A 24,225-nucleotide genomic window follows, 5' to 3' on the forward strand; every position below is an offset into this window, starting at 1 on the left:
ACTGGAGTGTTGGATTTGTGCCCTTGAACGAGGTGGGTAGCCCTGTGGACCAAGGATGCCCTGCTGCGCTGCGCTGCACTGCACTGCACTGCTGTTTGTGGGTTCTCCCAGGTCCCCGTCATTTGTGTCACGCTCCTAATCACACAGACCCCTGACCTTGCACAGAGTGCACAGCCCTACAGGGCCGCCATGATGACTGCACTTTCCCACTCTCGGTATTTTTATTATTTTTCCCTCACAGGATCACCAGCATAACCCTGATGACTCTTGATGCAGAGTCAGGATCAGTTACACTGTACAGTAAAGAAAAGTTAGAGCAGATGTATGTCTCTTCAGGAAAGCAAACATTTTAAGCTTGGAAACTGACACTAAGCACTGTCAATAGATACTTTGTTGAATGAACAAATGAGTGGATGAAAATGCAACAAATGAATCTAAACTTCAAACTCCCATCACCATTTTCTTTCTTTCTTGTTTTCATGTTTTTAATTTTATTTTTTATTAGGTTTACATAGTTGATTAGGGTGGAAAGGGTCGAGGGTGGAGAGAAAGTGGGTGAGACCATTGTTTCCACATTTGCTTTTTCTTGTTCCTGTATCTGGGAAAAGGGGAGAGTTCTGTATCTGGAGATACTGATATCTCCAGCCTCCCAGCTGTCTCAGTACCCAGGGATGGGGAACAGCCACCTGACCTCATCCCAGGGTTCCCGGTGTGGATGATGCTCTGAGAGTGCTGCTCAAGTGATTGCAATAGTTCAGTAGTTCTGAATTGTCTCACTGATCCAAGGATGAGGAAATCCTTTCAAGGCCCATTGGCTGACACAGTCCACCTTATACTCTCCATTTGCCAGATATTTGTTGCCAGTATTTGGCTAGGGTAGTTGACCAACTTGTTCAGCCCTTCTTCCTCTGCTACAGTACCAGATGTCCTCTGCAGGCTGCAATAGACTGCCATATCTTCCATGTGCATCTGATTATGCTGTCCACTGCTCAGGCCCACTGCTGGAGGCCCAGCTCGAAAACATGTACTCCACGGTCAATAACAGATCCTATGATTCTCTGCATGGTTGTAGTTCTGAGTTCAGTGGTTCAGTTAGGATCCCCAAAGAAACCTTGTCTGAGGTATTTCCAGACCTGACTCTTGTGTGTGCTTGCCAATACAGAGTCCAGCTCAGTCTGTCTCCCACATCAGCCTACGCACACACTAATAGTTGAAATATTTGGAACAGTTCTTTCTCCGGCCCTGTCTCTTACATAAACCCATGAGTGCTGTGTCCCAGTCCAACCCTGCCCACCACACACTCGGCCCTCATGTACACCAGCAGGAACTGTAGCGTAGATGGAGTGACCCCCCAGTAACCACCACTAGGCCCACCCCCAGCCCTGCCACACAGGGCCACACAGAATTCACCCCTCTTCTTGTTCTGCCATTCTTCCAAGTACCTTAGGCGATGACCAAGTCTGCTTTTGTCGCTGGTTTTGGAGGACACATTAGCCACTCAGTCTGAGCACACTGTGAAAGGTATTTCTTTTCGATTTGGTAATCTTTTGGAGATTTACAAATTCTATTTACTTTCTTGATAATAAGTTGCAGACAGTAAAGTTTCACTCTATTGGAAAATATTTACCTTCTTTCCTTTAAGTCTCTGTTTTCTAGCATGGAATTCACTTCCTTTTTTTTTTTTTTAATTTATCAATCCTTCTCATTCCTGGCTCCTTTCCTGGATCCCTTTTGCACATCCATCTTGCTTTTTCCCTGTCTCCTTTCCATAATTTCTTTCTGTTGTAATTTCTTTCCAGAGTCTTCCATGCCCTTATTTTTGTGTGATTCTTCTGCCTGCTTCCCCCCAGATGATATATTCTCCTTATTTGAAAGAAAACATCATTTGTTTCCTAGCATCTAATCTGAATAACAGTGAAATGTTTGTTTAAAATTAATGCTTTGAGCAAAGAAGCCTCTCTGTTTACTTGACTTGCAATATTTTAATATTTAACATGCTCTGATGTAAAACTTGCGGAAGAAAAATCTCCCGGTGTGAGCTGGTTGTATAACAATTTACATTCAGCTGCAATATTTTATTTGCTATAATTACTCACTGACAAAACAGGGAATGAAAATGCAAAATTACAAAATGCTCTCAATTTGCATTTTATTTTGGAATGTGAAAACTTTCTAGTTCTTTAGGGAGAGACTTTGATAAAGGGAAACCAGCTTGGGCAAATAGATAACACATCTATGCAAACGAGTTCTTCAGCAGTGAGATTCAGCCCAAGAGGAAACTGTGGAGCTTCTAGAGTTGTTTAAAAAAAAAAAAAAAAAAAAAAAACGAGGGCTGCATGATGTGGACTTAAGGTGGGAGGGCAGGACCGAGCACTCTCTCTCCACTCCACTGCAGAGCCTCCCTGTGATCTTACGTAGGTCCTTTCACTTGTGGCATCTAGGAAACTACTCTTAAACCATTGAAGTTTCTTAGATGAAAGGTAGGATTCCACTGGGCTCTTGTTAGAAAGTGTCCAACCCTGGCCCTCTTTCCCCTTCCAGTTATTGTCACTCTTGAAAGCGGTAAGTTTCAATGGGATTGTGGGTCTGAATGGGGCATGACAGCCTATACTTGGACCTTACATGTATGGCATCTGAAAGCTTTTCCGTTGGTTTCTGCTGCTCTGAAAGGCCCTAAGAGACGGGGGCTGTCCTGTCAGATAGGCATGCTCCTGCATCCAGGTCCTTCCCCCCCCGCACCCCCGTCTCATTTACAGTGTGAAAAGGGAGATGTGTTTCTGCACCTGACAATGTTAACCAGGCGGTTACAGTGGTTTTTTTTTTTTTTGGAAAGAGTGAATCAGAGGAAATCCAAGTAAGATTCTTCTTTTTGATGAAATATAAAAGCTCTCCCCAGTAAAAATTTAACCAGAAATTCCCCCCCCCCCAGTTTTTTTTATATTGGTATACATGCAGGACAAAAGATTGTACTACATTTTTTTAAAATCTGAAAATGGCCAAGTCTTCATTGTGTCATTATAGTTCAGAAACTCACTTTTCTATTACTAAATTACCTTGTTCATAAATGTGCTACAGTTTTCATACAGGTAGTATACTTTCATGAGAAACTATGAAAAGGCAGGAATAGTTGATATACATTTCAATATTTCTGGAACATAAAATAGTTAATGCAAAGAATTAATCATTATATAAACCACATGTTCTCAGGATTTGAGGAAAGCTCTTAGAAATAGAAAACCGTATTATGTGGCACAAATTTAAAAGAGAGTTTTCTCCAAGCAGTCAATAACACAGGATTTAGTGATCCTTCCTTAGTCCACAAATATTGACTTTGTGATCTAAATTCATTTTAATTTGAGTTTTAGATAGCTAGAAAGTTGACTTTTGAATTGAAGAATTTCTTTCTTTGCAAAGAAGCATATTTCACGTAACAGAAACTTGGATTTCCACGAATCTTTTATTTTTTTAGTACTATTTGTAGTTTCCATTATTCTCTTCACTTTTGTTTAGGGGTCGAGGTGTTATTGAGGCTCCCTAAAGTCAGTACCATCCCTTTCTATTGTGTTATTTCTGCCATTGTTAGACATTGAATGAATACGTATTTTGCCCATGCTTGTCTATCAAAGCAAAAAATTATGAAATCAATATTACGTCTATGAATTAAAATTGCTCTGTGAAGCCTGTAAGTAGTATTGTAGACTTAAAGTGTAAATAGTTAAATTGAATGAAGGGAAGGAATTTTGTGGCTATACCATACCACATGGAGTCTTGAAATTAAAAAAGTAAACCAGTAAGAACTGGGAAGAAGCTATAGGCAGCTCTCACTGCTGAGCCGCAGGATCACAGAATGTTCTGATGTTCTTTCCAGCTGCCTGAATTTCTTGTTCTCTTGCTATCTTTGCCTTTAGTAGGTCAGCTTATATTTGTACCTTGTGGTGTCTTTCTACCACGATCTCTAAGCACTTGCCACTTAGTAGTTCAAACACATCTTGAGACATTTTGTCCAGCATTTCTCTGTCTTCCCTTCCCTCTTGAACTTGGAAACTTTCTCAGAATTCTTCTGAATGCATTGTTCTTAGCAGCCACTAAAATGGATAAAGATGGATGAGGTAGATGATTTTTTAAAATATATGTCTGTATGTAAGAAGTTCAGGAAAGAACTCTGAAATCCAAGTAGATGGAGCATCTGTGAAAGGAGAAACAGGAAAGTTCTATGATGGTAAAATATTGATGACATAAAGTTTGTCATTTTAATCATTTTCAGTATTTCATTGGTTGGTACTGCCTACCCTCAGAATGTGCAACATCATTTTCCATTTGCAGAACTTTCTATCATCTCAAACAGAAACTCTGTACCCATTACACAGAAATGCTCCATTTCCCTTCCTTCTCCAGCCCACAGTAAACCTATTTGTACTTCAGTATTTCTGTGATTAGGCCTATTCTAGGTACTTCCTAAGGTGGACTCATCACTCCCTGTCCACTTCCTGTGAGGTTTTGTCAGTTGTATCCATATGATAACATGGATCGGAATTCCAATGCTTTCTAAGGCTGAATTGCATTAGCATGTATGAATGTGTCACATTTTCTTTAACCAGGGAGTTGCTTCATACTGGGCTGTGGAGAGTGTAAAGGCATTGCTCGGTCACATGAGAGGCTTTTAATAGAGCGGGCCGAATTCATATTCCAGAGCTCAAAAGTGTCTCACTTCCTAGTAGTGCGAACATAGGGATTTTTATTCAACTCCTTTCTATCTTTTCTTTGATATCTGTTGTGCAAGCATAGCAACACATCTTAACAATTTGTTGAACACTTTATATGGAATAGTCGCTGCAGGTGCTTATGGTGGCACATAGTAGGGAAGGCAAATTTCATTTCTTCCTTGCCTTTTGGTTTTCCTACCTCCAGAAACTTCCATCCATGACAAAACCTGAAGAACATCATACGCAGTGGCGATGGTCTCTGTCTTGGGTGTTTCATTTTAAAAAAAGATTTATCCTATTTGTTTGAAAGGCATTATTAGAGAGAGAAAGTGTTCTCTTCCATCTATTACTTCAGTCACCAAATGGTCACAGTGATCCAAAACTAGGAGCCTGGACCTGGATTTCCCATGGGGGTGGCAGGGTCCAGATATCAGACCTTCCTCTGTGCACAGGCATGTTAGTTCCAGAACAACTGGGACTTAGGTTCTGATAAGAGATATTGGTCTTGTAGGTGGCAGCTTAGCTTGATGTGCCATGCCCCTGGCCTTCCTCAATGATTCTTGTATGACTAGGATTCAGACTGGAGAACCCCCCCATTCAGGGTTGACAGGATCCTCAGGCCAGAGCATGTGGCCTCTGGGACCTTTCCAACCGTTTCTACGTCTTCTATATACTGAGGAATGACTGACTTGGTGGATCTGGATAGTGCTTTTGCCATGCTGAAAACACCTTCTCCGAGATACAAGTATCTGCCCTGCTTTCAAACTGTATGGGTACCCTTAAAAAAGGTTCTTCATTTTGAGAAAAAGCAATTTCTGTCTCCCTGCTGAACCAGCAAAGACCCTTTGACGGCTGCTCCCGCTTTCCTGGTATCAGGTGTAAGATCTGCACGATGCAGAGACTGACAGTGGCATCATTTCGGCAGTGAGTGAGGGGGATGGCTGGAAGAACAACAGAGTGAAACACACGACCACCTGCTGATGCATGTGGCTCATAAGCCTGTGTGTCACAAGCGCCTGTTGGTCGTTTGGGTATGTCTAAACTTCTGACAGAGCTGGGAAACGGTGGTGACAATAGCAAAACAAAGGGGGGCGGAAAACACAAACCCTCTTATTTTTCTCTTGTCCCCTGTACATTAAGTGACACTTTTGGCCAGAAAACCTTTTAGTTCCCAATAAATCTTACGTGCTAGAACCAGAGGCCAATGGAGTTTACTAATGTCTCCAAAGTTTCTGGAAGAAGTCCTCTGCAGAATCCATTCCTGGCATCTTGGAAAAACTGAAGCTCATTAGCACCTACAGCGATAAAGTAGAAATGTGGGTCACTGACCCACCTCTTCTTTCCAACCTCATGGTGTACAGCATGTAGAAATTCTCCGTCATTGTTGGTACTTGGACAACTGTTTCTCAGATACCTTCATGGAGAGTGTAGTGGGGGCTAGCCATGAGCTCCTATTTAAGACCTTTTTAAAATTCATTGATTTTCATTTGTTGAAGAGACAGATGTAAAGAGTGAGTCAAAGAAACAGAGATCTTCCTTCTAGTAATTCATCCCCAGAGGCTCCTCAACAGTCAGGGCTGGCTTGGGTCTCCCTCATGGGCAGCAAGGACTCAATACCTGAGCCCTCCTTTCCTGCTACCCAGAATGCATATTAGCTAGAAGATAAAATTCTAGTTGGAGTCAGGACTTGAACCCTAGCACACCCATATAGGATGCGGGTGTCCCAGAAGGCATTAATCCTTCTACCAAGTGTCCACTGTCTTTGTGGTGGATTTGAATATGATTGGGCTGAGCAAGGATATTGTCCTTTCCATGTCTTAGAGCTGCCATTCTCTGCATGTGTCTGGATGTTGTCTGATGTGTCCTTCTTGGCCAGCAGATTGGAAACTTTGCTGAGTCCTCGGAAACCACCTGTTCAGTATCTTCAAAGCTGCCAGAGAGACTGTGGGGCAGGCAGTGAGTACAAGCTTTGGAACCACATTGAGTTAGGCTTCCTACTTCTCTCTACCATAGCTGGATGATGTTTGGCAAGCCTCTTCCTGTCTTTCGGTCAAAGCGTCCTTCTCAACAGACAGACGATAACCTTACCCTTCAACATACTGGTTGCCAAGACTGAATTCAAGGAGCTTTTCTGAAAGCCTTGAGGTTTTTGCCATGAGCCAAATGTTCAGAAAATGTTGCTTTCCTGTCTGTCTCCTTCTCCCAATTTGCAATATCATGGTTTTTTTTGTTGTAACTGATAAAGCAAGTAAGTTTTACGCAGCATAATTTTGTGACAGAGAAATTGGCCTGAAGCCTCAGGAATAAGCCTGAGAATCCTAAGGAAGAGGGGAGCCTATCCAAGTGCATTTGTCACTTAGCATTTCTGGCTTCAGCAATTGAATGGTGTTCTGTATATAGTCTGTATGGGTAGACAGTGTTTGGTAGGCATTTTTGTGTATGCTGACATAGGAGGGACATGGCAAGGAGAGGCTCACTGGAGGTGTAATTTTCTGCACTTGACACCAAGGCTCATAGGGAGGTTCCTCCAGAGACAAATAGCATGACAATACCCATCTATTTGTTGGCTCCCGGATGCCTAGAATGGCCGGGGTTTTGCCAGTTGGAAGTTGAGAGCCGGGAAGCTCAGTGCAGCCTTCCCACATGGGTGAGGAGCCCAGTGACTGCAGCCATCACCTGTTGCCTCTTGTGATGTGCGTCATCAGGAAACTGACATTGAAAGCAGAGCCAGGTCTCAGAGTCAGATGCTTTCAGGTGGGATGCAGTCACTGCCAGGGGCATCCTCTCTAATGTGCCGTACAGCTGCCCTGATGATCAAGAAGCCTTGGCAAGCATCTTTTCTCAGTGCTGTAGGAATTCATAATGAGCTGATCATCCAAATATGAAGCATTAAGTTGTAAACTGTTACTAGAAATAATGTTTTTATTTTCCAGTTTCTTCATGATGCAGAATTTCTTAATATTGGGAAAAATATAAAGATTTTTTATTTTTATTTTGAAAGATAGATTTTATGTAGAGAAAAGCAGAGATAGAAAGAAGCTCTTCATCCACTGGTTCACTTTGCAAATGGCTGCAATGACCAGGGCTGAGCTGATATGAAACTGAAAGCCAGGAAATTATTCCAGGTCTCCCACGTGGGTGCAAAGGACCAGGGACCTGGGTTATCTTATGCTGCTTTCCCCAGCCCTAAGCAGAGAAATTGGTAAGAAGTAAAAACTGATCTCACACCGGCATCCATATGGGATGCGGGTGCCACAGGGTGAAGGATTTGCATATGATGTCACCGTGCCAGTCCCCAAAATGTTAATGATAGCATAAATAAATAAATAAATAAATAAATAAATAAATAAATAAAGTGTTTTAAGTTAAGAAAACTGTGAAAAAACCAACACAGAACAAAGAAAATGTTAGAAATATGTGCTACCTTACAGTTTGTTTGACGGAGTTTTTGTATTATTTCTGACTGGTAAACAGAGTGATGATATAAAGTTTTAAGGGGAAGATATATTAGTGGGCATTTTACAGAAATGGGTCTTTGAATAGCTGATGAATATTTGAAAGAGATGCCCCTTGGAATTCAGAGACAGGGGTATTAAATGAGAAACATGACTCTGTAATCTCCATGTTGGGTCAAAAAAATCTGATTATAGTAAATGTTAGGATACATTTAAGAAAAGAATTTTTTGAGGGCTGTTTGCAACAAAAAATTTGATGTACCAAACTGCTTGTTAAGAGAATGAAGAAATAAAATTATGATTTGTGCTTATTATAGAATGCTTATAATTATAAGAACTAATTAAAATCTAAGGCAATGTTATAAAATACAGGTGTAATATGAGCAAATATGTAATTTTTTGGTAGCCATTATCAAAAAAGGAAAACCCATTTTACTTTTTTAAAACCAAAAAAAGAATTTGATGTTGATTTCAATATACTTTTCTTAATTGAAAGTATTATCATTTGAATATGTCATCAACAGAAAGTTATTAATGCCATGTTTTGCATTTTCTTTGTACTCTCTTGAAAACATTTTACACTTGCAGCACATTCAAAATCAGATGCTAAATTTCCATTGAAAATTGATCTGTATTTGAGTTTTACAAAATGTGCAGCTGACAAAACAGATTCATATAATCAAAATGTTTTAAAATAAGTGAGTAAAATGTCAGTGTTTAAATTAATTAAAAGCAAATTAAAATTAGAAATTCATTTTCATTAGCCTATTTCAAATTCTCAGTAGCCACATTGGGTAGCAGGTTCTTTGTTGAACCTGCTCTGTCCAGAGCTGCATATAGTTGTACAGGTAGTTTTCAAAAACATAATCCTGCAAAATAAATAAATAAATAAATAAATACATAGACAAGAGCAAGGCTAAGCAGAGGTGGGGACTGTCCAGTCTAAGGTCAGAGTATTGAATAGGGTTCATGTATGAAAAAAAGAGAGTTACTGTTGACAAGCCGAGTCCTCACTGGCTGCTCTCCAGGGTGAGGTCCACTGGTCCCAGGAGAGCAATTGAGCCAGTGGAGTCACACCCTTCAACGGTTGTTTGGTGTTGATAGAGGCACCAGACTGGAGAGTAAAGCAAGAGTAAGGCTTTGGTGAATGAACAAGTTATTCTCAGGTCATAGTGGATGCTGCAGTTGACCGATTCTGGACATAGGGTATATTTTTGGTAAATCTCTGCACCTGTATCTTGGAGGGGTAGGAAAATCACCCAGAGATTTTTTTCTTTTTTTTTTTTTGGTGCTCTCTCACTGTGACCAACTCCTCTTCCCCAGTGAGTCCTTTTATCAGCCCATGAGGCAATGAAGTTCATGAAATCATTTGGCTTGGTCCTGCCTTGACAATGGAAGGCGGGACTCAAAATTCAGTAAATTTTAAGTTGATAGTTACAAGTATCCCAATGACCATTGGCAGGAAACAAAACAAAATAGATTCCACCCCAATCTAATCTATTTAAGTTACACACACACACACAGAGAGAGAGAGAGAAAGAGAGCGCGCGATGCATCTTGCATTTACTGTTGCATTCTCCAAATTACTGCAGCCTCCAGGACTGGGCCAGGTCAAAGTCAGGAGCTTCTTCCTTCTCTCCCACATGAGTGTAAGCACCGCAGCACCTGGGCTTTTCCAGACACATCATCAGGGGACTGCGAGGGAAGTGGAACAGCCAGGACTTAAACCAGTACTCAGCGGATTCTGGTATTGCAGGTGGCAGTTGTACTTGTTGTGCCACTTTGCCAACTCTTAAATTATAGATATATAGTAAAACACTAGTTAATAAGATTCACACACACACACACACACACACACACACACACACTATAATTTGTTTTTTACCTAAGCAATATGCAAGTGTTCCTTAAAAGGGTCATGGAAAATGTATCCTAGAGAGAAATGATATGAATATAGGTTTTCATATAGTAATATATGTAATATATGAAAATGTTTAGGGATCCTATCCCTGTGGTGACAAGGTGAGGTAACAGGATCTGGAGGGGCTGGTCAAAAGGGAAAAGCTAAGAAACATCAGTGATTCTGGGCCTGTGGTGTATTGTAACTCAAGGTATACCCAACTCAATTCTAAGTATTTATGGTTAAAGAAAAAGTAGCAACAATCAGAGTAGTTGAAGAATGGTGAGATAGGCAGCAATTCAGAACTGTTGAACTATCAAAACCACTTGAGCAGTGCCCTTGGAGCATGTCCCATATTGGGGACCCTGGGATGGGGTGGGAGGTCAGGTGGGGCTTCCCCTTTTATCTCCCTCCTTACCCCAGATACACACAAAGAAAAAAATTTGGAAACAATGGTCTTACCCACTTACCTATAACCCTTGACCCTTTGTGCCCTAATCAACTATGTAAAGATGATCAAAAATAAAAGAATAAGAAGAAATATCTGAAGCCATTTATCCAAAACTTCATTCTGCCCATGTATCTGGCTTAAATAGAAGAAGCCTGTTGAGTAAGGAAGGAGCCCAAAAGAGGCCCTATATATACACTGACAAGCCAGAGGAAGTCCTATTGTGCACCAATGTTGTGTCCTATAGAACGTTTACATGCCTGTTTCTGGGTGAAATGACATTCCCAAAGTTCCTGTTGAATTCCTTATCTGCAGTGAAGACTGTGGGTGTCTTTGACATATAAATTGCAATGAAGCCCTTTGGGAAGGTTGTCCTCTGTCCTCACTGCTGGGCTTACAAGTTGAGACCTCATAAAGAAATACCTAGAATGTACACTGGTAGCAGGAGGAGCCTCTTCAGGCCAAGCAGAGAGCCATAGAGAGAATCCAAACCTGCCTCATGTTGATCTTGGCATTTCTGTCTCTGAAAATTTGAAAAAATCAGTTTTTGCTGTTTAAGCCATCCACTCTATAGTGTTGTGCTATTGCCCCCTGCCACACTCATCTGTCTGTGTTTTAAAATGTAAGTGTGAGGAGGTAGGTGAATTAATCGGTCTAGGGACCAGGGACACTAATTGCCTATTAGTCCATCTTACTCCTTACAATTGCACTGCTCAGTTTCTGGGTGTTTTGTTTTTTAAGATTTATTATTATTTTTAAAGGCAGAGTTAGAAAGATGCAGAAACAGAGAGGAGAGACAGAGAGGGAGAGAATCTTCGATCTGTAGGTTCAGTCCCAAAATGGCCTTGATGGTCTGATCTGGTCTGATCCAAAGCCAGGAGATTATTCCCTGTTCCACATGGGTGCAAGAGCCCCAGGATGCTTTCCCAAGTCATAAGCATGGAACTGGATTAGAAATGGTGCAGCTAGGATTTGAACCTGTGAGGCTTAGCTTGCTACATCAGCACCAGAACCTAGAGTCTCTAACTTATCATGAGGATAGAAAGAAGTAACCTGCCCTGCCCATTACCAGCAAAGCTCTAAGGGTTTCTTCTTCCCCTCGTTGCTGGTCTCTTGACCAAATAGGAAACATCTGGGCAATTCCTGTACCCCACGTTTGAATGTGTGGCCAGGATTTTACCAGACTTGGATGGTGTCATGTCCTTCTGAGTATTTTTTGTTTTATCTTGAGAAGGTTAGACAATTTATGTTTCTGGCCTTCTGATTGGTTTTGTTCCCACTCTGATTGATTGACACCTGCTATTCTCTTCTTCCCCCAGATTGTGCTTAGAAGACATTTGGAACCCCCTCCTGGCTACTGCAATTGGAGGTTCCTGCTTTAAATAAATCCTGGTATTCTCATTATCTTGTCCACGTAAACACTGTTCCACGTCAGACGAGAACTGAGGCGGCCTTTGTCATGGTTTCCCTGTGACATAGCATACAGTTTGAGAGGCAGTACAGCAAAAGGGGACTGCTGTAGAGTCGAATAGAATTGGTTTTCAATCCAGCCTGCAAATCACTATCTCTGGTGTTGGCGATGTGGCTCAGTGGGTAGATAGGCCTGATTCCTATATGGGTATGAATTTGTGTCTAGGCTGCTCCACTTCTAACCAAGCCCTCTGCTAATGGCTTGGGAAAAGTAGTGGAAGCTGACCCAAGTGCATGGGCCCTTGCCATCCATGTGGGAGACCCCAAAGAAGAAGGTCCTGGATTCAACATGCTGAAGCCCTCAATGTTGTGGCCATTCAGGAAGTTGACCAAGAGATGGGAGATCTTTGTCTCTTTGTAGCTCTTTCAAATAAGTGACCATTTTGTTTTGTTTGAAGTTGCTAGTTGTGGGATTCCTAGATACCTTTTGTGTCTGTGAAAGATGAATTAATAAGTATGCTTATCTCATAGGGTTATTGACAGGATTAAATGAATGGATAGAAGTAATTGCTATATAAATGTTAGCTATTATTTCATATTTGTGATTGAACACCTCATTCTAGTTGTCATGGTTTCATTGCCCACACACAGCAAACGTCCCCGAAGAACCAGGGTAACCTGACATAGCAGTTCGTGGCAGGTGTTGTCTTAGGAACTGTACACAAAAAGATTACTTTCTAGTCTATTGTCTGGCTTGCCATTATTTTCTGTGATTCACTCTGTAAGGACATTGCTTTGACTCAGTGGCTAGAATTTTAAAATCAAATATGATTTGATATTTTTTTTTGGCTTTTGTTTTTGGGGGGAAAGTTAACATGGCCTACTTACAACTCTGTGATTAAAGCGTGCTTGGCTAATGTTGCCTGTAACATCATCAGTTATAGGCACATACCGTCACTTGTTCTGGGGCAGAGGATATGATAAATGGCCTCAGAAGAACCAGCCTGATAGCAATATGGAAGACATTTCAATCTTTCTGAGATTTGTTTTCCCTTCTGAGATGAACCAAGAGAAGAATGAGCCCTTCTAAGTTGGAGGGTAGAACCCCTGGGCCCTGGTGACTGGACATTGTAGAATAGGACGGTGACTTCCTGCTGCAGGTTTAATGTGTCCACCAAAAATCAGATCCAGATTAAATCTCTTTGTTAAAGTTTAAAGAGGATGGGAACATGTATTCTGCCATGATGTTTATAGGTGAGTCATCTGAGAGTTTCAGAGAGGCTGTGGGGGTACCCTAAACCAGTGGTGCTTTCGAAGGAAATGAACAGAGCAGGGGCAGGACAAGACTGTTCTTTTTCACTGTGTGATATTTGTGTTGCCTGGATGCTCTGTGGAGCTTCTCGCCAGCAGCAAACTTCAGTAGTCAGCAAATCTCATCTCATTTCTGCTCTCTGCTCTTCTATTTCTTTCTTTTTTCTTTTAAGATTTATTCATTTTTATTGGAAAGTCACATTTTACGAAGAGAAGGAAAGACAGAGAGAAAGATCTTCCATCTGCTAGTTAACTTCACAAATAGAACAGCTGGAGCTGAGCCAATCTGAAGCTAGGAGCCAGGAGTTTCTTCTGTGTCTCCCACATGTACAGGGTCCCAAGGCTTTGGACCATCCTCGACTGCTTTCCCAGGCCAAAAGCAGGAGGCTGGAAGTGGAAGTGGAACAGCTGGGACATGAACCGGTATCCATATAAGATCCCAGCACTAGCCACTAGGCTACTGTGTTGGGCCCAGTACATTTTCCCCTTCCCTGTCCTTCCCCCTCCCTCTCCCTTCCTTTTATTTATTTATTTTTTAAGATTTATTTGTTTTTATTTCAAAGGCAGATTTGCAGAGAGGAGGAAATATATAGACAGAAAGTTCTTCCATCTACTGGGTCACTCCCCAAATGGCTGCAACAGCCGAAGATTAGCCTGTTGAGCCATGACATCAGCCCTCAGAATCAGCACTTTGACACTGGGATTGCCCTCAGCCTCTTGAACTATAAAAAAATCAGTGTTGGGCCTAGTACAATAACTCCATCAGCTAGTCCTTCAGGTGCAAGTGCTGGAATCCCACAGGGACACCAGTTCATGCTCTGGCTGCTCTACTTTCCATCCAGCTTCTTGCTGGTGGCCTGGGAAAGCAATCAAGAATGGCCCCAAAGCCCTGGAACTCTGTAGCTACATGGGAGACCCAGAAGAAACTTGTGGCTGCTGCCTTAGGATTGGCTCACTCCAGCTGTTCTGTCCATTTGTGAAGTTAATTAGCAGATGGAGGATCTTTCTCTGTCCCTCCTCTCTACAGATTTGCCTTTCCAATAAAAATAAATAAATCGTTAAAAAAAAATCAATGTTTCTATGAACTACCCAGTCTGTGCTATTCTGTTATGGCAACAGAAAATAGACTAAGATGTATGCCTGTCTTTTACCATGCAAGGAATTCTTAGCAAAATGTCACTCTGCAAATGCAATCTCTTCTGTGTGTTGAAGTCAGGTACCTTCACACCTGCAGCTCCAGCACATAAAAGTGAGCCTTTAATATTCAGTGGATATGCTGAAAATATCCCTGTTTATATGCTCAATTTCCTAAAATCACATAACCTTTTGTTATCTTGTAGTACATAAAAGGGATGGTTGGATCTGAGAAAGCTGTTTACTAAGTCCGATAAGTCACAGAGTTCCATTTAGAGCACTTATGCCCTGCATGGCAATGCGCCACGGAGAGGAGACTTGTAGCTGAAAGCACAGAATGGATTGTATTGAATAGTCTGAAGACCATTTGGAAATTTTAAAATGGCTACTAACCCTATTTTTTAAATTATTTATTTGTTTGAAAGGGAGAGTTACAGAGAGGGGAGAAGAGACAGATAAACAGAGATCTTCCATCTGCTGCACAAAAAGCTACAATAGCCAGAGCTGACTGAGGCTGAAATTCAGAGCCAGGAGCTTCTTCCCCATCTCCCATGTGAGCCACAGGAACCCAAGTATTTGGGCCATCTGCTGCTGCTTTCCCAGTCACGCTAGCAGGGAGCTGGATAGTAAATGGACTTGAACTGGCATCCATATGGCATACTACTATTGCAGACAGGAGGCTTAACCTACTGTACCACAGTGCAGACCCCAAGGCTTACTTTTTATTTATTTTAAATTTTTAACTATATTTCTCTCCCCAACCTCCTTTTCTAATTTTTATTTTTAGTTTTGAATTTTATGGTACAATTCTGTAAAGTCTAGGATTCCACCCCCTGCCAAATTCCAAATCCTGATTTCCCCCTTATTGTTACAATAATATAGTCTTTCATAAGGAGTTATAATTCCATCAGTCTGTTACTTGTGTGTGGTCTGACATTGCTGGCACAGCCAATGTCAGTCCAGAATCCCATTGTCTAGATATATCCAGCAGTTTCACGGGGAGTCCGTGTTTGATTTGGAAGTATGGGTGCATGTTGCATTGTATCTTCACATCTGGATATGGTTGTCTTTACTAAGCCATCACTATACATTCACATAACTTAGAAACCATGAAAGAAAGTCAACAACAGTAACAAAATTACAGCACCATGGAGTCAGAAAGGTGCACTGCTGAACAACCAACAGCCCAAAAGAAAATACAAAAGCCTTTTGGGTAAAGTGATGCTACTGTGTGATCCATGAGCCAGTGATGAATCTGACAATAGAAATGAAATGAAAATGAAATACAAAACATCAAAACACATGGGATGCAGCAAAAACAGTATGGAAAGGGTTATTGAACTTAAAATTTGCACAGTGGCTTCCTTATATTAGAGAGAACATAAGGTATTTGTCCTTTTGGTTTTGACTTATTTCACTGAGAATAATGACCTGTAGTTGTCTATTTGTAAATGGTATAATTTCATTCTTTTTAATGGCTGAATAATATTCTGTGGAGTAGATATACCAGTTTCTTTAACCGCTCCTCTTTGAACAAGCATCTGCATTGTTTCCATGTCTTTGCTATTGTAGATTGTGCTGCTGTAAATCTAAGATTACAGATCCCCTTCTCATAAACAGTTTTTATTTCCTTTGGGTATATTCCTAGGAACGGGATAGCTGGGTCACATGACAGGTTTATTTGAAATTCTCTATGCACTCGCCATACTGATTTCCATAGTGGTTGTACTCAGGGTTTATTTTTAATAGTTGAAACCTCTGCTTCCTAAACACGTTATTGGCTTGCTTGGATGATTTGCCGTTTGAGCCCTTCCCTACCTGTTATGTTAACACATATTGGATATTTCCCAGTTAAGTGTCTTTTTTGAGCCAAGACCCAGTTCTGTTTGTCTTTCTCCCCAACATCCCAAATGTGTGAACAAGTCCTGGTGTCCATGAAAGTGGAGAGATAATGGGGTTGCCCAGAGACATCCATACAGACTTTCCTCAGGTGCTATGCAAACCTCTAAGATGACTTGTTGGAGCCTGTCAAATTCTACCTGGTAAACGCGGGAGGTACTCTGGGTGTGTGGTGGGGAGAAGCAGTATAGTCTGTGCATGCGTCATCACTGATTATTGCAGTTGACAGCTGGCTTGTCCATACTTGCTACATTGGTTGCTGTTATGTCACACATCCACCTGTTTATTGAATATCCCATGTTTGCCTAAATTCAACATTTGCTTTTGCAGAAGACTCATGGGATGTGAGGAGGATGGTAAAAGCTTTTTAAAAGACAGTGTCATTTAGTAAATGAAACGTGTTAAACTGGAGACACATCTTGGTTAAATGGTTCTTTTATGTTAGACACTTGTTCTTAATTTATACATACCACTCAATGCGCATTTAGTGTTCAGCACTTAGGAAATAGCAGGCAGGAAGATAAGGTAAATCTATATAGCTAGACATAAAATGATGGGAGAAATAATAGTGGAAGAAAAACATTTTTAAAAGACCTCAGGCTTGGCTCTTTGCACATTGGCAAAAGTTGGAGTTGGTCCTAGAAATGTACAGGGTCTCCACGCCCACCCCTGCTCCTGCAGTGGTAGAGCAACTGAGCCAGCTACTGCCTGCAATCTCTGTTTAGATGCTCTTTGTCATCCCATTCCAGCCCTGCTGTCTTCCACACATGTTCCTCCTTGACAGTTTTCCATTTCACTGTTCAGTAGGCACTTAGAAACCATCCTTTTCTCCCATTTCCTCATTCCCATGTTCACCTTGATCTGTTTTTCATGTATACCTCAAATACTTCTGCTGTTTTCCATTTTGGAAGTACATGTCTTTTCTGGAGAAAGGCATGGAAAAAGGAGGGAATGAAGGAAAGAGAGGTATTTCTCTTCAAAAAATTTTTTTATTGAAATATGAGAGAGAGTTGGGGAGAAAGAAGAAGAGGAAGGGAGAGGGACGAAAGGAATGAGAGGTAGGGACTGTTGGCAGGAGCAGCAAGTGCCCATCTGCTGGCTGCCCTGGGGCTGGGCCGGGCAGGAAGCAGGAGCGGGGACACGGTCCAGTTCCCTCATGGAGTGACAGGGACCTCAGTGCTTGAGGCATCACTGATGTCTGCCAGAGTCGGCATTAACTGGAAACTGGAGTCAGGTGTTTGAACTGGGAATCCTGCTTTGTCCTGCATTGTGGCATGTGGGTATGTAACTGCTATGCAAAGACTTGCTGCTTTTGTATATGTCTACTTATGGTAAAAACAACAACCCAAAACTCACTGAAATGTCCTAACGTGCTCATTTTCAATGCACACCAAAAATTGTTTGTATTGTTCTATAACAGATACTTAGACGTTTTCCTGTTGCAAAACTGAAACTGCCTCTACTTTCCTCTTCCTTTTCCTGTGGTCATCTTAATTTTTGTGGTGTGTGTTGTGTGTGTGTGTGTGTGTGTGTATGTGTGTTTCCGTTTTTCCATGGCCAGTGCTGAGAATAAAGAAAAAGTAGAAAAGAACTTGGGTCAAAGTAATAGCAGTTGATTGATTTCTTACCTTGAGAATCATAATTGATGACTTTAAATAAGATAATAGTTGGCGAATTTAAATAAGGTACTAGTTGGTGACTCTAGACTTTGTCCCCTCATGAGCTCATAAGGTTCACAGGGCTTGGCAAGAAACATCTTTCCAGTGTCTTCACCAGGTTTCTTCTACTGCTTACATTTCAATAATCTGAAAAGGAGGTAAGGGGACCTAGGATAGGCCCTTTGGTTTTCGTAATTCATTGTTAAGAGGAAAGTGGATGAGGTGAGAGTGTGAATAAGATACACAGTCTGGATTTGAATCTCATTTTCATCATTTTACTGTTTTGTGATCATGTGCCAGCATGCTCATGTATTCGCTGTGCTCTTGGTTTTTAATTGGTAGGTCAGTTTCTGCAGTCCTGTATCATAAAGTTGTCTCTATTCCTTTTTTCTAATCTGTACCCATCTTCGTCACTTACACAGCTGATGAGCTCAACCAAGGGTTGCTGACAATACCCAAGGGTGGAGGGAATACCATTTGCTTACAGGCTTAGGTTGCTGAGTGCTGGCATTCACACTGGAAAAGCTCCAAATGAGGTTCCTGGGTTTGTCTAGGCTTCGAGAGTTCTTTCTTCTCCCTGGAATTTGAAGCAGTTTTCTCAAAATTTCCTGTAATGCCTGTGGATGATGATTAGTGAAGGACTTAAACCCTTTTTGTCTAGCTCATAAAAGATGACTCATCTATCAAGACGTAATTATTCTCTTGCAACTAAAGAACTGTCAAATCACCCCGTATTCAAGAAACCCATAGTTTTGTGATTTTAAACCTTAGTTTCGCTGCAAAATGTCGTCTGAGTTTGCAAAGCAGCACATGTAACCAGTGTTAAGTCAAAGGAAAAAAATATCAATTTAGCTGGTTTTGACTTCAACAGTTAAGGGAAAATTGAAAGTGTTAGATTTTTGATACGTAGTTCTGCTTCACAACTTGAGGGTTCAGTGCATGTTAGTGTCGTTTACTGTTTCACCACTTTGGCCTGTCATTTGAATTATTCTGTGTTAGTATTTTGAAGCTGTAAAATCAACCAAGTAATTAAGTAGACGGCGCATTGTTCCACTTCAAAGGCATTCTACTCTTTAACACATCATATACTAATCAGTTGGCACAGACTTTTTATGTTGAATGTTATGTCACAAGTTTAGACATGAAAAGAAATCACAAGTTTCTTATTAGTCCCAAGTTTATGGGCAAACAATGAGTATTAGTCATGGATTTTGGAGGGACAAAGGAATATAAATATTTCATTCATATATGTACAACATACATAGAATATGTAAATATGCAGTAATGCACAGGTGTCCAGAGTTCTGAGGTTGAAAAAGTAGGCCCGACGCGATAGCTTAGCAGCTAATCCTTGCCTTACATATGCTAGAATCCCATATGGGCTCAGGTTCTAATCCCTGCAGCCCTGCTTCCCATCCAGCTCCCTGCTTGTGGCCTGAGAAAGCAGTGGAGGACGGCCCAACGCTTTGGGACCCTGTACCCATGAGGGAGACCCGGAAGAGGATCCAGGCTCCTGGTTTCAGATCAGTGCAGCTCCAACCGCTGTGGCCACTTGGGAAGTGAATCATCAGACGAAGATCTTCCTTTCTCTCAATCCTCCTCTCTGTATCTGACTTTGAAAAAAAGAGGCATTAAAGGGGCATAAAAGAGTGTGTAAGAGTATGGTGTTTGTTTTCTAGGCACACTTAGTTCATGTCTCACCTTGATTATGTGCTAGCTGGCAGCTTTAGAAATATCTTAGGTTTTACTAATCCTTAGTTTTCTCATCTGTAAAATGGAATTAGTACTATTAGTCTTACCTCATGAAAAATAGAAATAAATTATGTGTAAGTGCTTGCCATAGTGCCAGAAAGTGTTGGAGAAAGTTAAAAGTCTTAGAAATGTCAGCCAGTTAATGACAAGAGTTCTTTGCCTTCATTTTCTGCTCACTCAAAAGTATATTAATGTAAGTGCCATGGATTTCACGTCCCAGGGGAGAATGGCCGCAGGAAAGTGGACATGTCTTGGTTGATTCAGTTGATGATATCATTGCTTATTCCTGACTTGTTTTAGCCCAAGTCTGTGTAGCATCAAGATATTGTTAATCTTGTTTTTAATGTTCCAAGTTGGAACCGATATACCGAGTACCAATTGGCAATGAAATAAATGGTTGCTGTTGCAACTTGGAAATTCCTGGGCTGACCAACCCACGCTTCTCCAGGATGGATGGGTTGTAATAAAGAGGAAATAAATTCAAGAGCATAGACATTCCATGTTCTTTATCCTCTTTGGCCCAGGATGTAATGCTTGGCACTAAGTAGTAGGTGCTTAAGGCAACAGTAAGAGAATTATGTGATAAAAGCAGCTTTCCTCTTTGACAAATGATGTTTTCAAAGTTAAATTTTGTCAGCTGTAGTTTTATGTTGAATTATGCTCCTTTAAAAAATGATATGTCATAGTCTTAATGCCTAGTGCCTTGGAAAATGTGACTCTGTTTTGGAGATAGCATTGTTAAAGGGGTGATCAAGTCAAAATGAAGTTGTTCGTCTGGGTTCTGATCCAACATGACTTGTGTCCTTATAGAAAAAACAATGATGCAGAGACAAACGGGACATTATGTGAAGAGGCGCAGTGAGAGTGGGGCCATTTATAAGCCATCGAGAAATGTGGAAGAATACGCTCGCAGCACAGGCTTCAGAATATTGAACTTGAATGTTTGTACTCCAGAACTATGGAAGAATAAATGTTGTTTATGACACCCCTCTGTGACACTTTGTTATGGCTCTCCTAGCACACTAATCCAATTCTGCAAAGGATAAATCAAGAGGAGGGCTATTGAGGAAAGAAAACATATAAAGATACTTGAAGTTTTATTTTCCATTCAAAATGTTAGCTCAGTGTAGTTTTGCTTGTAGCATGCTTTTTCAACATTCAGCAACCGAGGAAGACAGCGAGCTGCTTCTGATAAATTTGTAATGCTTCTCTTGGGGGATTGATTGAATGGAACGAGTTCAGAGTAACCCTGGAAGGAATATCTCCCAGCCATCTGCCAAAATTGTGCTTGTTCTCATCTTTGGAAACATCTAAGTTACTTTGCCAAAATGGATCTTCCTTTAACAGGATTCGGGGTATGAAGGCAGGCTTGATGGTACAGGTACGGAAACAAGGAGGCTTTTTAATCATTTACATTTTTAATAGGTGAGTTTTTGCAGAAGCTTAAAGGAAACATTTTTTTTCTGAAAGTGGAATAATGATTATAAAGGAAGGAAATGTACCAAGAAAAGGAATTTTGAATGGATTTTTAAATTAATCACTGATGTCAAGAAATGTTAGGGATGGAGGGAAGAAGAGAAAATGTCCATCTCCTGGCTCACTCTCCAAACACCTACAAGGACCAAGAAAAGGCCATGTCAACACCAGAAGCTGGACACTGACATCCAGCTCTCCTATGTAACCGACAAGGACACAAGCATTTGAACATCGCTTGCTGGTTCCCAGGTTGCATATTAACAGGCACCTGGAATCTTATGGAGCCCAAACTCAAACTAGGCACTTCAGTATGGAATGGGCTCATTCCACTTGCAACTGAACCACTAGACCAAGAGCCTACCAGCCCATGAGTAGACTTCTAGTTAAGAATTCATAGATCATATTTCCTAATTGGTCCTGCTTCAAGTGTTGTTGCTAAAAACAAAGGTGTTGTGGAAGATTAAAAAAGTCATTTCAGGTGCTTGTGAAAAAAAAACCACCACAGAGTTGGGGAAATAAGTATGAATGAAAATATAACTATATCTTCTGTCCTGTTGTGGGCTTTGCTGGGTTGACAAAACTGAAGTCTCGTAGATTACTTGCGATGACATTTAATAAAGATCGTGAGTTGCAGGTGAGTTCTCATCCAGTGCTCTCTGCTTGCTTCACTGGCCTAAAGGTAAATAGGTCTGTGGTTAATGAACTTAAAGCTTCTCTGAGAGGTTTGCTTCCATCATCATGCTGGTAATTACTATTTGGACCATTAGTATACTTTGACATTTTCCTGAGGTGTAAATTATCATGTCTGAAAGGAATCATTAGCCCAAAGGGAAAACATGAGAGGCAAAAGGAGGATCGAAAGACTTCCGAGTTCTCCTCCTCAGAGCTCACCATCAATGCAGCAACAGGCCTCTGCACACAATACCAAAGGCACCTGCTGGGCATGAGATTCCAAAGAGCAGCTGGATTTGCAGTCATCTTCTGTGGGCTTGTGTCAAGGGTTGCAACATGAGTTACTTTTTCTTTTTAATGATTTTTAAATTTATTTTTGTTGGAAAGTCAGATTTATAGAGAGAAGGAGAAACAGAGGAAGATGTTTTATCCACAGCTTCACTCCCCAAGTGGCCACAGCGGCTAGAGCTGAACCAACCTAAAGCTAGGAGTCAGGAGCTTCTCCTAGGTCTCCCTCTTGTGTGCAGAGTGCCAAGACTTTTGGGCTGTCCTCTACTGTTTTCCCAGGCCACAAGTAGGGAGCTGGATGTGAAGTAGAGCAGCTGGGACATGAACTTGTGCCTGTATAGGATCCTGGTGCATGCAAGGAGAGGGCTTTAGCCACTAGGCTGCTGCGCCAGGCTCCAGAATATGGGCTACTAATGGAGTGGATGAAGGTTTGGAGATGCTCATGTAGCAGTTTGTTTACAGGGGTTTCTTGTTTTATGACCATCTTTATTTTTATTGTATTTTTAGCTATCTACAGGAAAAGCTGAGGTATACACATTCAGTTACTCACCCCCTAAATGCTGGCTAGCCGGGACAGGGCTGGGTGTGAAGGCAGAAGCCAGGTCTCTCATGTAAGTGGCAAGAACTCAATTCTTTGAACCGCTATTTCCTAGGTTCTATGTTTGTCAGAAAGCTGGAATCCAGGAGTCAGAGCTGGAATCCAGACAGAAGGCATTTCAAGGTACAACACACACGTCTTAACCACCAGACACCCATTCCCTGTGACTTCATTTTAAGTATACCAGTTTCTCTGTTTGGAAAAATCAAAGACATATTTTGGATGCATGTCTGATCCTTGCAATATGTCTTCATTGTAAGCCTCCCTTCCCCACACACACACCCCCAGTCTCTCTGCTAGGAGAGCTTTGGCCTTGAGATTGTGGCGTCCTAACACATTTGAAAACTCTTGGGATAAACTCACCAATCAGAGTTACATTTAAGAAGTACAGATGGTGGCTCAGTGTTAATTAAAGGACACAATTTTCCCTTGGATATTTCAGGAAAACAGAAGCCATTCACCTCCCCCAAGAGCCTCACCTCTCCCTCAGGTTCTTGTTTGATCTGGTGTTTCTTCCCTTTTATTGATTCTCCTCCGATCTTCAACCTTTAGGACATGGGCACCTTCTCTTTACCTGACATGTCTATCGATTTCGCAGGTTTTGAATCAGGAGAGAGGCAGAATGGAGACTGCAGAGGAGGTGATTGACTCAGGGAGCAGTGGGGAGAGCAGGGGAGGTCTATTTGTATCAGCCTTGTTTGACTCCTGCTCTTTGTGTAATTGAATGGTGTTAGGAAGAATGGGAGGCTCAGAAAGGAAGAAATGAACAGTTAAAAGCTGCCTCCAGTGTTTCAGTCCTTAGCCCTGGCAGCCAAATTTCCCTGTGTCATCTTAGTGTTTTTATTTTACTCAGCACTCTGTTTTCATACCACACCTGTCCTGGTGTATATTAAGTTCACTATAAATATTTACTGGATGGATTAAGGAACGATGGAGCAGTAACTTCTGTGTGGATCTGTGAATTGCTGTAATCTCCGTCATCGCACACGTGAGGGTATATGATTCTGCAAGGTTAAGTTCTTTGTCAGAGTTACTATTTCCCAGAAATGGTACCGCTGATGTATTCAGTGCAGTGTATTTTATTCCATGAACTTCCATTAGATGAAGACACTTTTTTCCCACCATCATGTTTGCATTTCAAGAATACTGAATCCACCATGCAAACACTTGTTAGGGTTATCTTCAAGCTTTCGCTGTTACTAATATACTCCTTTTATAACAACAAAGTTGGAGGATGAGACAATTGCAAGTAGCATATTTAATAAGACTTTATACTATAAATATTAGTGATGAACTAGCTTCTGGTTTTCAGGGCTCTCCAGGATTTGGTTGATGAATGAAGGGTAGATGATTGGTCCCGAGAAAGTGTCTGGGAGGTTTTTGGATTATTGAAGGCTTGCCGTCAGAAAGTAGTTCTTTTTTTTTTTTTTAAGATTTATTTATCTTTATTTGAAAGTCAGATAAAAAGAGAGAAGGAGAGATAGAGAGAAAGGTCATCTGTCCACTGATTTGCTCCCCAAG

General features: G+C 41.2%; 1 protein-coding gene across 2 annotated transcripts in view; it reads left to right on the forward strand.

Moving 5' to 3' along the window:
• The window catches only part of FHIT (fragile histidine triad diadenosine triphosphatase), a 784,365-nt gene that overhangs the window by 479,053 nt on the left and 281,087 nt on the right, over window positions 1-24,225 (forward strand). Inside the window, exon 1 of one of the 2 annotated variants that reach the window (XM_058678424.1) lies at window positions 2,410-2,480. The exons of the other annotated variant lie outside the window; for it this stretch is intronic. Coding sequence (XP_058534407.1) covers window positions 2,474-2,480 — 7 coding nt within the window. The 5' untranslated portion in view covers window positions 2,410-2,473. Of the gene's footprint in view, window positions 1-2,409; window positions 2,481-24,225 lie in introns of those variants that run through there. 2 annotated transcript variants of the gene reach the window in all.

Source organism: Ochotona princeps, chromosome 21, assembly GCF_030435755.1.
Source record: "Ochotona princeps isolate mOchPri1 chromosome 21, mOchPri1.hap1, whole genome shotgun sequence".
NCBI classification, from domain to species: Eukaryota; Metazoa; Chordata; class Mammalia; order Lagomorpha; family Ochotonidae; genus Ochotona; species Ochotona princeps.